Here is a 14113-nt window from a genome sequence, read left to right as displayed (position 1 = left end):
TAAAATAACAAGGAAATACAATGCACTACACAGCTGAACTCTTGCCCCTGTTTGATTACGTAAGTATCCCACTCCCACAGTCTTTTTAAAGATTCTTTTAAATATACATTAGAAATATATTCTGCACACACATGACGGATTTGTGGTCGACTATTAGGCAGTTCAGAGCACTATATCCCCCCCTCACTAAATGCTGGGGGTGAAGTGTGAATGTTAGTCCAGGAGGAGGGTGATTACTTGACCTTACAGGACATCATCTATACAAATGACCAAAGCAGACACAACACTATTCCATCTAGCAACACGCAGGGTTAAAGCGAAGAAAATATTTTGTTTTGATTAAGTTTAAACTTTAGGCCCAACAGTCTGCAACACATTAATTAGATTAGATGTTTACAAGTGAGTCCATGTATTTCAATAATTGTCTCGTTCAATGAGAAAGGGGGCTTAGTAAAATGTAAAAAAAAGAAAATGGATTTCTGGCCACTAGTTTTATTTATTTCACATCTCTGAGATCTGAAACTGCCCATATGATAAAACAACCATTGTTACTGACCAATGTAACCATAATTACCAAAGTGTTTGTAGTAAAGTGAAGTTACACATTGTAAACAATAAACACTCACCATAAACATGTAGCCCTACATGCAGCTACTAATGAATTCATTTTTTTGGATATTCACAAATGCTCAATTGTTCTTTTTTACTGCACTGGACATCTGTTGTCTGGAGTTGATCCGTCAAAACACCGTGTCAAGTGGTCAAAAAGCTTTCAATGGCCGTGCTTGCAGAAACAACCATTCGTACACTTCAAACCTTTAGCGTTTCAGCGCCCCCTATCGTCAAAGTAACATTACACCTCCTAACCCGTCATTAGATTGAGAGAAACAAAAGAATCATTTTTGTTGTTTCCTCCATCCCCCATTCTTCCATCACAGAGGAAAAATCAAATGTCTTTTTCAATCCTGCCTTGAGTGTTTGTACTATAGCATAATAGTATTACTAAAAATAAAAATTCTTTATCATGTCATTCCAAACCTGCATGTCTTTCTTTCTTTTGCAGAACACAAAGGAAAATATTTAGACAAATTTCAGAAGAAAGAGTCATATACATGTTTTGAAGGGTGTAAAGGTGAATAAATGATGACAGAATACATCTGTTTGTAATTATTTATTATTACACCCCTGTGAATTAAAACTCTTAACATCATCGCAAGCCACCAACACAAAAGCAATCAACCAACGACATGCCAATAGTATCCAAATCCCCCACTCTACTTTTCAGGTCATTCTATCTCCCCTCTTCTGCTTCTTCTCTTTATCCCTCCATCCCCCTCTTTAACAGAGGCAAAAACTTGCAACTGTCTTTGTTAAGGCAACAGATTAGCCCTATAACAAAGGGTTAAGAGAGGGTTAGTGCTGTAGGCTAACGGTTAGTGTGATGGGAGCTGGTATTGTTCTAGAGTCTCATGCGCATATGCATAAAGGACGGAAACCTCACACCTTTACATCAGTTATTATTTAACGTTATCTTCACATACTCAAGAGTTTCTAAAGAAGAATGAAAACTATAATTAAATTACATTATAAAGCCAATCTGTAAAATTACAAGAGATGATATAATATAATTTGGTTGCACTCATGTAGAATAACTGACAATTAAATACAAAATCTAATGAAAATAAGTAAGCTATGGATGAAGACGAAAGTTGGTAAATAAGACATCCCTGTGGAAATAATCAACAATCCAAAGAAGTGTGTTTGTAGTCTTTCAAAATACTGCTCAGCGCTCAATCTCCTCAAACTCTACAACTCTCCTGACCCCTGATGAATTCAGACAATTTTGTTGTAAGATTAAAAAAAATAACTATTTGATAAAATAGAGCTCCGAATGAATGTGGAGATTTTCTTGAGCATGTCTCACTTTTGCTATAGTTCCAAAATTGAACACTAAAAAACATTGACAAAACAAGAACGTTAAATTTCATGTCATTATTTTATATCTGTTGTATTGTGTTCGTATTTAAAGTTTTTTAATTTACAATATCAGACTAGTTTTTTCGCCAAATATTTTTTTCTCGAAATTGCTAAATTTTTCCCTGTATTAATGGTTACATTTCTACTTCAACAATGATTACAATTTACAAGAGTGTGTTTTTTGCATAAATGCAAAATGTGAATAATTTAAAAGTTAAAAACATTAAAAGTTTCTAGTTAGGAAAATTTCTGCATTGACTCTGGATCCCATTCAATCATTTGGACATATGCTGCTTTTTATAATCATGATAAAAAACATTGAAAAACATTCATTCAACAGGCTGAATAGAGTTTCTTTGCTATTGTGTTTGTGTTTTTATACAGACTACTGTTCTACTGTTTTGCTGATGTTTCCTAAACAGGAAACAAGGAAGTGCTTATAATTTTTAGGAAATTATTTTAGACTTCAGAAAATCAAAGTGCACTCTGCATACATGGAGATGAGGTAGACAGGATAGAGAGACCTTTTAATTCCTCGGTCTGTACACCCCGGCTGACCTCACATGGCCTACACACATCTCCCAGTAGGTGGGGAAGGCAAAGACATTACTTCCTCTGAAAGTTGAAACACGACCGCCTACCTCAAAACCTGCTGATTTATATATTTGTGTGCATTTATGCCTTCATCTCTATATATATGTATTTGGCGGTTCTTACATTTAACAGTATATATTTTATTTCTGTTTCTTATAACTTTTTTTTAATAATTGTTCATCCGTCATCCAGAAGAGCTGCTAAATTATATTTCATTGTTTCTAAACAGTTTCTATTCTATTCTCATGTATCTTACTTGTCATTTCATTATAGCCCAGCAGATGTCGCCACACACCGTTGATCCGAGCACCGTCGTAGACACAGAGGCCCGAATGAAACAGTATAAATTAAATTTTATATCGGGCTTATGATATATTCTACCCCCTAACCCTACCCAACATCTAAACACGTACACATTATTAGATTTAAAGAAAATAATGATTTGACCTTATTATGGGCCTTTTTATTGAGTGAGGACCACTAAAATGTCCTCACAAGTAGATTAAAAGGACAGTTCACAGTACTGATGACAATTAGGCCCTCACAAATATAGTTAAACCAGTACACACTCACACACAATGTTGGTCACCACAGTAACACGGATCCCCATGAGTTGGTGTTTCATTAGGGTTTAGGTCCCCACTAACATATAAAAACCATGTCCACACACACACAACATATAAATGCACACATTGTTGTGTTTACTAACCTACTTTGAGGTTACAAAAAGCATGCGATTCAGTTATTACCATTAAGGATCTTCCCAGAAGTTTTATTCAAAGCTTACTTTTGAACGCAAGCAAAACACAGATGGATTTGTGAACACATCCCATATTTTATCAGTCCACTCCACCGAGGCTCAGTTGGACTGAGGTCAAGGCTTTGACTGGACCACTCCAGGAAATTGCCTCTTTAATACATTTTTAAAGTATTCCAGTCTGGATCTTTCCTGTTTTAAACTGAATTTTCTTCCCACTCTCAGTGATTCCAAAAGCACAGGGCATTTTGCTTCAGGACATTTGTACAATTCCTGATTTTTCTTTTTGCAGTCCCACTTAAAACAGGTCAATATATTGTTCAGTGTCAAACATAGAAACGAAAACGTACGTCTCAACCCTATTTGACACCATAATTGTGTACGATAAAAATCTCACCGAGAGCCCAAACCTCAAGTTGCTTGAATTAAAACTATTTTAAGGTCAACCAAGCCAATCCTGTAAGGCCTTCCTGTCCTTTTGGCTCTATTCGTTCGCAATATTTGGATTATTCTATTTTATAAAATAGACAAACATCAAATTTCAATGTAAATTAATTATATACAAAAAAGTATATAATATACAATAAATACAATGCATCAATAATGTCTGCTGTTCAGTGTTATTGTGATTAACACACAATAAAAGCTTTTCTTTCTATATATTTGTTGTGTTAATTTTGCATTGTTTATTATTTCCTTTCTTAAGGAGGCACGTCCTCCCAGGATACCTCGAAGATAATGTACCTGCACATAAAAATGTTTAACATTAATCCTCTGTCACTGTTAAGCGTTTGCTTGTACTGCCACTTTACCTCATTGACACGAGTGACGGGGAGTGGGAGGGACACTTAAGCATTCAAACTACAAGGCGATAGTTAAGAACCGGCAGGTTGAGCATCATCTCGTTTTACTGAAAGACGAAAGCGGAATCGGTACACTGTCAAACGCTGATACTTTAATACAAGAAGCGAATAAATCATCACACTCCGTTCCGGGAGCAACATTACACCTGATCAGTGTTATGGCAAAAGGAGAGGGAGCCGAGCAATTTCCTACCAGTTTGTTACTTTCAGCCAAACCCGTGACTCAAGATGACATCAAAATCGCAAAGGTAGGTCAACCAGAATGTTAATAAAATGTGTTCATTGCTTATATATAGCAAACGTACAGTGATATTTAATAACAGGTAAATGGTGGATGCAACAACAGTGTAATACTCTCTATAATAGTAGTCTTGAATGCAATCTTTACAACAGCACGTGTCAAGCGCGTCCGTTACCATAAGCGGAAGAGATGATTATATATGCGCCCATCTGTAAAGGCATATTTCAAAATATAAGTACGATTATTTGCGGGCTACTTGCAATCCATAGATGCTTTCTTTACTAGGGCGTGTCTTTAAGGACACCCGGATTTAAAGAGGATGCGTTCCCTAATGCGACTTGCTCCAGGGTGTACGTCTGCACGCGCGATGGTCCATGTCATCAATGTATTCAGTTAATTAGCAAATAAATATTTTGTTGTTAATTTACTATTAGAATTTGGTGTTTTAAAGACGAATGGTATTAAACAGCCCATCAGATATATTTCATTTCAAAGTAACAAGATTAAAGGGAAGGTAGGCAGTTCTGTCCAGATTTTTCTTGTTGTTATTTTAGTGGTATCTATTAATACAAACACTATGTAAATAGGTCTTAATGTACTTTTATGTCTTCTATGGAAGTCACAGTGCCTTAAAATTTTCGTTCAATTATTGCATTCGGTCCTGCTTGCCTGTTCTTACATCCGTGTGCCCTGCTTGCGAAGACAAGCGTTGACCAAAGCATTGGTAAAAGCAATTGGCAAAGCATTTACAAAACCTTTCGTGGAGAAGCCTGATCGCATAAACTGGATGGCATCAGCCGGTAATGACCAGGAAAGTACCTAGTTGCAGTTTTTTAAACACTGACTCAGAGGAAGTAGCACTGACTTCACCTAATTAATTTGTGGCTTTACATGACACTTATAAATGTGGTGATGATTCTTTGGGCATATCTGTGAACTTTGTCTGTCTTCTTATTACAGTTTTCAGGAACAATTCACATGTATGCATCTGACAGATGTTTTTATCCAATGCAGCTTTTTCTAGGGATATATTTTATCAGTATTTTTAACACCCGCGTGGACACTAACGTCTAGTGGTCATTGCCTGTCAACATGGACAACGATGTAGAAATATAAATGAAAACCAACACGTAGGATATGGCGAAGAGGGTACGCCGTAGGTCCGACGCTCAAGTATACATTTTTTCAGATTAGCATGTTTATAATATTTAACTCCATAAACACAACATCCGTTTTTTTTCTGTCATCATTGTCTAGCATTACACATTGTGATCATGCTCTTATTCATATAAATACCTGAAATGGTTGTGTTGACACGTCCAGTATAGATTGACAGCTACTGGCTGTGGAATACGGCTCAATGCAATGCGACAGCGGTCCTGTCTGGTGAACACATGTGTTGTTTCTAATTAATTTGGATATGAAATGTGAAATTATTAGAATGTAAAGTATATTTAAAAACATTAAAGCTGTGTGTGTTTTTTTTTTTATCGATTGACAGCACTAAAATAAACATGTTAAACAATATACGTAGTGGATGTTTCATTTCACTATACATGTGCAATTAATTGCAGTTAAGGTTCTTATTTTACACTGTACAAACACTTTTATTGTTCTTTCCTGATCTCTCTCTTTTTGGTCCCATCAGCGTCCACCACAGAAGGAGAGGGTTACAGCTCTGACTGTGTGCAGCAAGGTGTGTTTTGCAATCGGAGGGGCTCCGTATCAGATCACGGGAAGCGCCTTGGGCTTCTTTTTGCAAATCTTCTTGCTGGATGTGGCACAGGTGAGCGCACAGCAGAATAACTGTACCACCAGATCTCAGCACAGGATTATAAAAATGAAGTCTTGGGTTTAGTTTATGTACAAATCACTGTGTGTTTCTGGGTGAGAAGGATCTTTCTTTGCTGTATTAATCAAAACATTTGACATTTATGCATTTGGCAGACACTTTTATTTAAAGCGACTTACAGTACATTATACTACACATTTGTTTAGTATGCGCAATCGCTGGGATCTCGAACCCATGACATTTGGGCGCTGATAGTGCCATGCTCTTACCACTGAAGCACATTAAAGCAACTTAGCGGAGATATAATACCTCTTTGTCCATCTCTAGTCATCTTTATCAAAATTCCTGCAGCCCCATTATTGTAGCACAGTTTGCGATAGACAATCTCTTCATTCAAATCACGTGAGCAAACGGAAGATTGGCATTAGTGTGATAACGGTCGAGGAATCATCTAAGCTGGGAACACAAAGTACACAGTATTGAATTGTTGTGAAACTCGACAATAACTAATGACTGAATCTGTTTTTCTAGTTGGATCCTGTCAGTGCTTCTGTTATCCTGTTCGTGGGTCGGGCCTGGGATGCTGTGACCGATCCCACAGTTGGGTTTTTAGTAAGCAGAACTCCATGGACACGCCACGGACGCATGATGCCCTGGTATGTTCCTATAAACGTTCAGAGGGAACGTTTCTGTAATGTCGAATGTGTGTTACTGTCTTCTAAATTGAGAAGAGATGAAACGAAAGTGTGGAAAAAATACCAAAACCTCTGGTGACTTTTGGGAATGGGTGGATTGAGGAGAGGAAGAAAGTGGCGCCATCATTTATAACCGTGGACAACAAAATTAGTCATGTGGGTCACTTTTAGAAATGGAGATTTTTACATAATATGAAAGCTGAATGAATAAGATTTCTGTTGATGTATGAGTTACAACCGTTTAAAACTCAAGAAGCTGAGAGCGTTGTTAATCAGGTGCACAGTGGCAGGCCATCCACTCACAAAAATAATGTTTTTATATATTTAAGGTAGGAAATTTACATAATATCCTCATGAAACATGATATTTCCTTAATATCCTATTGATTTTGGCATATAAGAAAAATCTATAATTTTGAACCATACAAATGTATTTTTGTCTTTTACTAAAATCTTCCCGTGCTACTTCGGACTGGTTTTGGTGCACAGGGACACAAGTATGAGCCCGTCTGCTTCTGGTTTTGCCGGCAGATTTGTTGGCCAAGAGTTATGAGGGTGTGCAAGAAAACTGCAGGGTGTCATTTCTTTGGGACTGTTCTCTTATAAAAAATAATTGCATTATATACTAAAAAGGAAAATGAATCCTGAGAAAATGTTTAAATAAATGTAGTTTAAATATTTGAATAAAATGGATCTACTGAAAACTACTGACCTTTCAAAAATCCGCTGTCACACCAATATTTAGTTTATGCAATTTGACTACAGGCATAAATAGAGAAATGCAAAGGAGTTCATGTGTAATATAATACTTATCTAGTGTCATATGTTCGGTGTGTGTTAGCAGTATGCGGGAAAGACATGAGTCAAGTGCAGAAAAAGCTTTCTGTTTTCTGATAGGCTGAGCCGACCACACCACCAGGATTGACGAATCAGATTACATGCAGCATGAAGGCAACGTGAGAGGCAGTTAATTTGCTGATCACTATGTACGTTGTTCAGTTTTGAGATTGTGTTTTGTGCCACATGGTGCTTAAAATACAACAAAAATAAAGAATTTTAAAAATATAATGCTGTATTAAGCAGTCATATGGATGGCAAATGCAGATGGGAGTGGTGTAAGGCTCCTCCGTGAAATATGTTGTCTTAGGGTTTGCATTATGCATTTAAATTGTATTTAAATACATTCAGTTTGCATGTCTGCAGTGGCCGGGATTACATATGTTTAGCGTATGACACATAAACACTGTTTGCTTTACATTCATATATTTTTTGTTGTTGTAAGGTCAAAAAACCCATTTGAAAATTGATACCTAGAAGTGTATGCATGAATTGTGTCACAGAAGTTTACTGCTGTTTTGTTATAAATCATCGTGTCTGTCGAGCGTGCAGGTTAAAGCTTGATTTCAGGAAGTCAACATGGCTTTTTATGAGAAAGAAGTGGAGCAAACAGGCAGTGCTTTGGAGAATATGGCTCCCCCTCCTTCATCACATGAATGCAGGAGCAGCTGCTGTGCACACTGCGATTCCACTAGTTGCTATTCTATTTACATTAAACAGTTCCTGATTTACCTTCCCCATAAAAACAGTATCTGACATTTTGCTTTTGATGATGATGATTAAACAAAAGCTGCCCCCATGCTTTTCAGTTAGATGGTAAAACTATCTCTTCTCTGCAGGATTCTGGTGTCCACCGTTCCAGCGGTGTTGTGTTATTTCCTGATATGGGTGGTTCCGCCAATAGATGAAGGAAAGATGTTGTGGTATCTGATCTTTTACTGTCTGTTCCAGTCCCTCCAGACAGTTAGTACATGCACTCACAAACCTACGGAGAATTGATATTATACATTTACATACTTGCATATGAACTATCGTTTGAAAGTGTGGACAGCTTTGTCCGAATGCCTGTTGTTTCTGATCATAAAAATATAACGTGAAAAATCTAAAGGCTTAGATGTTAAAGCTTTAAATGAATTGAAAGCTTAAATATTTTAATTGTCTATGCACACATTTCCAAAATGTATTTCATTCATGTCAATGAGTAACAATACAGATTAAAAAAGCATCCCAGGTGGCTCCACATTTCGTTTTACGTTTTGGTCACTGTATTATTCCTATTGATCCATTTGTGTTCATTTTAATTCATTTTAATTATTTTAATTTATTTAATTTTATTCTTCAATCTGATAATAACAAATAATTGAAAAATGACATAAATTAATGACAAAATTATAATACAGAATTGAGTAGGCGTGTCCAGACTTTCGATTGGTAATGTATAATGCTTGCATATACAGTTTATTAATAACATTTTCGTGTAAACCGGTAAACTGACTTTGTCTTTTTGTGTTTGAACAGTGTTTCATGTGCCGTATTCTTCTCTGACTATGTTCATCAGCAATGAACAGAAAGAACGGGATTCAGCCACAGCTTACCGTAAGAACATCGACACACACAAGCGTTTTTATGCATTGCTACTTTTACATCACTTAACAGCATTTGATGTAACTTAACGAGATCACCCAAAAATTCTGCCCCAATTAGTTCTGTTGAACACAAAGAAAGATATTTGGAAGAATGTTAGCAATTTTCAGTTCTGTGGCATTATCCATTGCCACAGTAGATTTTTTTTTGTTGTTCTGTTAAACACAAGATGTGATATTTTGAAGAATTTAGAAAAACAAACCATTTAAATTTCCCTACTATGGTAGTCAATGATGTGTCAGAACTGAAAATTGCCAACATTCTTCCAAATATCTTTCTCTGTGTTCATCAGAAAGTAGTTATTTATACAGGTATGAAATAAAATGAGGGCGAGTAAATGATGACAGAATTTAAATTTTGGGGTAAACTATCCCTTTAACTCTTTCACCCTCATTGACGAGTTATTATGGCAATCAGTGTTTGTAGTGTTTTACAGCAGGTGGAGCTATTACACACCTTTGGGGAAAAAGTACAGAATCCCAGAATTTAATTTAAATGATTGTTCTGGGGGGAATCTTTGCCAAAAAATCTTTAATTATCTCAGCTGTTTAATCAAAATGAGGCATTTTTGAAGAAACCTACCCACATCTACGGAGTGATAAAAAAACGAACAAATGAAGTTAGAAGAATACGGTTTCGTTTATTTAAAAGCTGAGACTCTGTTCTTTCATTTGACATATTGTCTGTCCGTATATTCTTTACAGAAAATGTACTGTGAGCCATTAAATTTGGGTGAAAATGTAAAAAAACGCTGGCGTAGGCTGGCAACTTTTTTTTAAAGAGACTGGCAGCGAATGAGTTAATATCTGTCCTAACTCTCACCTCTCTTTCAGGCATGACTATAGAGGTGTTGGGTTCAGTAGTTGGCACTGCTGTTCAAGGGCAGATTGTGGGCATGGCCAGCAGCCCATGCATTAACAGCACGTCTGTGACCAACATCTCCAATCACTCCATGCACAGCAATAGTTCTCAAATCTTTATTGATGACAAAACATTTAATGAGGTGAGGGGGCGGAGTCAAGTTGACCTTGTTGAATCCAGACAGAATTTTATATTGTATCAGTCTTTACCAACTGATCATGAGATGGATCTCTCTCTCTCTCTTACACAGAGGCGTGCGTATATGATTGCATCAGGAGCCATAAGTTTAATCTATGTTCTGTGTGCTGTTGTGCTGTTTGTTGGAGTGACAGAGAAATACAGTGAGTTATCTTCCTTTACATGTGCACACACACAACATTAATTATAGCAAAGCTTTCATTATTCTTATGTTTCTTTCTCAGATGACGGTGGTTTAAAAGCACAGAGGCGCATGTCATTTCGAACTGGCCTGTGTCTGGTGATGAGTCACGGGCCGTATGTTAAGCTAGTGCTGGCCTTCCTCTTCACATCTCTGGGTTTCATGGTAAGGGAGTTGTTCTTCTAAAACCTCGGATGTCCAATTTGGCGGTTTTCCAGAAAATGGAAAACACTTTACTTTTCAAATGATCTGACAAGCACTTTTTAATGCTTTTTATATTTGCAAAATCCAGTGACAAAAATAAAGGCTGGATATTTATATTTATGAAGAAAAAAATCCAGATACAAGGTTTCAGAAGAACGGATCACGTAAATTCTATAATTTTTGGAAGACTCAAACTTTGTTTTTTTAACCAGTCTTTATGTGAGTAAGTAAAAGGCAGACAGCACTTTCTGGAACTCACAATTGTTCTGCATTATAGAAATGTGCCACATCCCACAATATAGAGTGAGAGAGCGGCCATGCGTGAGATTAGGTTTAAAATCATAATTCGTCACGATGAAAGTTCAGAATTCGATTCAGATTGAAACTAGGTCAGGAATGAAGTCATCATTTTACAGAAATCTTCAGTCATTTGATTGTAACTTCCTTTGTGTGTTTTCCTCTTTTCAGCTGTTGGAAGGAAATTTTGCTGTATTCATCAAATACACGCTGGGATTCAGAAACGATTTTCAAAATATCTTACTGGTCATAATGGTGAGTCACTAAACTGATTTTTTTAACCGTTTAGTTGAGTAAGTGCGTGTGAATTGTTTGTTTTCACATTGAAATCTCACTCTGGGTTGGATGAGGTTATTCGTCTGCATAGTAATGAAAGAGCCTCATTTTTTGTTTTAGAGCAACATTGACTTGGGTCAACAGATAAAGAGTGTGTTAACTGTGGCAACCTAAATAGGATCTAAATGAAAACGCAGGTGCCCTCTTTAACTGTGTTTACTTTTATATGTTAAGATTTAAGAAATTTACTTATGACATCTCTTTCCAGCTGTCTGCCACTGTCACCGTCCCCATGTGGCAATGGTTCCTCTGCCGGTTTGGAAAGAAAACTGCCGTATACATCGGCATTACAGTGGGTATCTGATTCTCGTGTTGCATCAGTGTTAAAATGTGTTTGATGTCATTGTTCATAACCATTGTGTTTATGTTGTAGTGGGCGGTGCCTTTCATGATTCTGGTGGTGTGTATAAGCAGCAACCTCATTGTGTCTTACATTGTATCCATCGCGGCCGGTGCCAGTGTGGCTGCCGCCTATCTCCTGCCCTGGTGAGTGTTCGTATGTGGCTCCTATCAAAAAACTGTTCTAAATGCATAATTGACTCTAATTAACAAATTAACACTTTCTCCACTCTCCATAAGCATCCATGACTGATTATGAGTGAATACATGAGAACTCTGTCTGCATTAAATATTACATTTGGATTCTTATACACAAAAGTGGATGTGCATTTGTTTCAGGTCCATGCTTCCAGATGTGGTTGATGATTTCAAAGTCCAGAATCCCGACTCTCACGGCCATGAGGCTATTTTCTTCTCTTTCTATGTGTTCTTTACCAAATTTGCCTCTGGAGTGTCTCTTGGGGTATCAACGCTAGCATTAAGGTAACCTTCTCTTCGTTCTGTGTAGTCAAGCCCTGTAATGTGTCTCTGAGAGCTGATCATAAATTGAAATCTGTTAAAGAGGAATGTCTGAAGATGAGTTTCTTAATGCCTTTTTCACTTTAATCCATCATGAGAGTAATTTATGTTTTCCTGCACGCTTTGGTACGCCGCAAGCAATATTTTCATGTATGTCCTCGTATTTCATCTAAATCAGTCGCTTTTGTTTGTCTATCTCTTTAGTTTTGCAGGATATGTGACAGGGGCTTGTGTTCAACCGGATTCGGTGAATTTTACGTTGAAAATGTTGGTGTCGGCTGCACCTGTAGCACTTATAGCTCTGGGGCTGTCCATCTTTAAAATGTATCCCATTGATGAAAAACGCAGACAGTATAACAACAAACAACTCCAGCTGCTACGGCAGTAAGTGTCACATAATTTTCACAGAGATCATTTTTTATGTGACGTAAGACACACAAGTTTCTGTTAGCATAATAAGAATGTTGTGTTGTTTCTATTAACCTGCAGGAGGAGTGATGAGCAAGACTCTGAGATGGAAGTATTGCAGCCTGTTATCGAAGCATAATTCCTGTTCCCACTGTTGCCTACAGATGGTGCCAAAGCAAACAATGCAAAGAGAAATAAATCTTCTGCGCCCTTAAAAGGAGAGAACATTCCTTGCTCAGAAGGTTATCAGTGGAGGGTAGATATGAACCCTTAAATATCTGCACTACTGTGACAATATGTTTTTACAGCCTTAACAGTCACTGTTTGCTGCTTCTTAGATCTCCTTTGTGAACAGAGGTAGACCTATAAAGTAAAATAGTTGAGGTTCAAATTATAAAATGACTTTCTCAATGTGAAGATGGATTCAAAGTTTTTTTTCTGAATGTTAAGGAAATTTAAAATTGCAGTTGTTTGAGAAAATGTTGTGAAGAGATTTGTTTGTTTTTGTTTTGCACTAATGGAGGTCAAGTATTTATAATGAAACAAAAAGGACAATTTCCATTTATTTATTGAAGATCTAAATTAGTAATATGTGTAGGGCCGTTGATTAGTTTTTTATGGTTCTGTATTTATTTATTGTGCCTTATACTGCGCCTAAAATTATGAGATTGGTTAAAAACCCAGTTACATGAGTATACAGAAAAAAAAGGCTTGCACTTACTGCAATCACATTATGCAGGAGATTATTTTTTTCCTACTGTGCCAATGGACTCAATATGACATGTTTCAGACTGAAGAAAAGTTATATGAAGGACTTGTAACGTTCAATTAAACAGTATGGTTTATCATCAATGATCGCAATTTGTTGTGTTTTGAATGAGAGCGAGTGTGTGAATGTTCGATCACAAGAAACAAATATTCAACATACTGTCATTTTATTATTCTCTAAAAACATGGACTATGGGCATTGTCTGCAATGTTTTGCATCATAAATTGCATAACTTCGATTACAATCCTCTGACAAGACCAAACATGAGGCTTTTTGTTTGTGAAAATTGACTTTGCCCACCTTGTAAAGGTGCGATGATTTTATGGGTTTATCATAAAACAGCACAGAGAACTACCGATGCACAATGTGTATATGTTCTTTTATGGTCTTAAAAAACATCATATCGTCTTTATTTGTGCATTCATGCTGTGTTTATTAAAGAGTACTGTACATCTGTTTTTCTATTTGTGGAACTTGCAATGATGTGCCGCTTTTCTTGTATAAAATCTTTTTGGAAGATGTTTGGTTACTAAAATATTTTCAGTATGAATATAGGTTACTCTGGCTTGCATGGGCGCCTCCGGCGATATGGTACCCTCTAG

General features: G+C 36.8%; 1 protein-coding gene across 1 annotated transcript; it reads left to right on the top strand.

The window, feature by feature from the left end:
* The first annotated feature begins 4209 nt into the window (after positions 1–4209).
* Positions 4210–13723, top strand: mfsd2aa (MFSD2 lysolipid transporter A, lysophospholipid a). Its single transcript, XM_056760725.1, has 14 exons — positions 4210–4439; positions 6081–6218; positions 6756–6880; positions 8595–8722; positions 9274–9351; positions 10233–10402; positions 10511–10601; positions 10683–10804; positions 11312–11395; positions 11685–11768; positions 11850–11962; positions 12155–12298; positions 12539–12718; positions 12824–13723. Exons 1-14 carry the CDS (start codon positions 4350–4352, stop codon positions 12879–12881), a joined length of 1605 nt encoding a protein of 534 aa, XP_056616703.1. The 5' UTR covers positions 4210–4349; the 3' UTR covers positions 12882–13723.
* The last annotated feature ends 390 nt before the right edge of the window (positions 13724–14113 follow it).

This window comes from Triplophysa dalaica, chromosome 11, assembly GCF_015846415.1.
Source record: "Triplophysa dalaica isolate WHDGS20190420 chromosome 11, ASM1584641v1, whole genome shotgun sequence".
Classification (NCBI taxonomy): Eukaryota; Metazoa; Chordata; class Actinopteri; order Cypriniformes; family Nemacheilidae; genus Triplophysa; species Triplophysa dalaica.
This window is presented reverse-complemented; position numbering and strand designations above follow the sequence as displayed.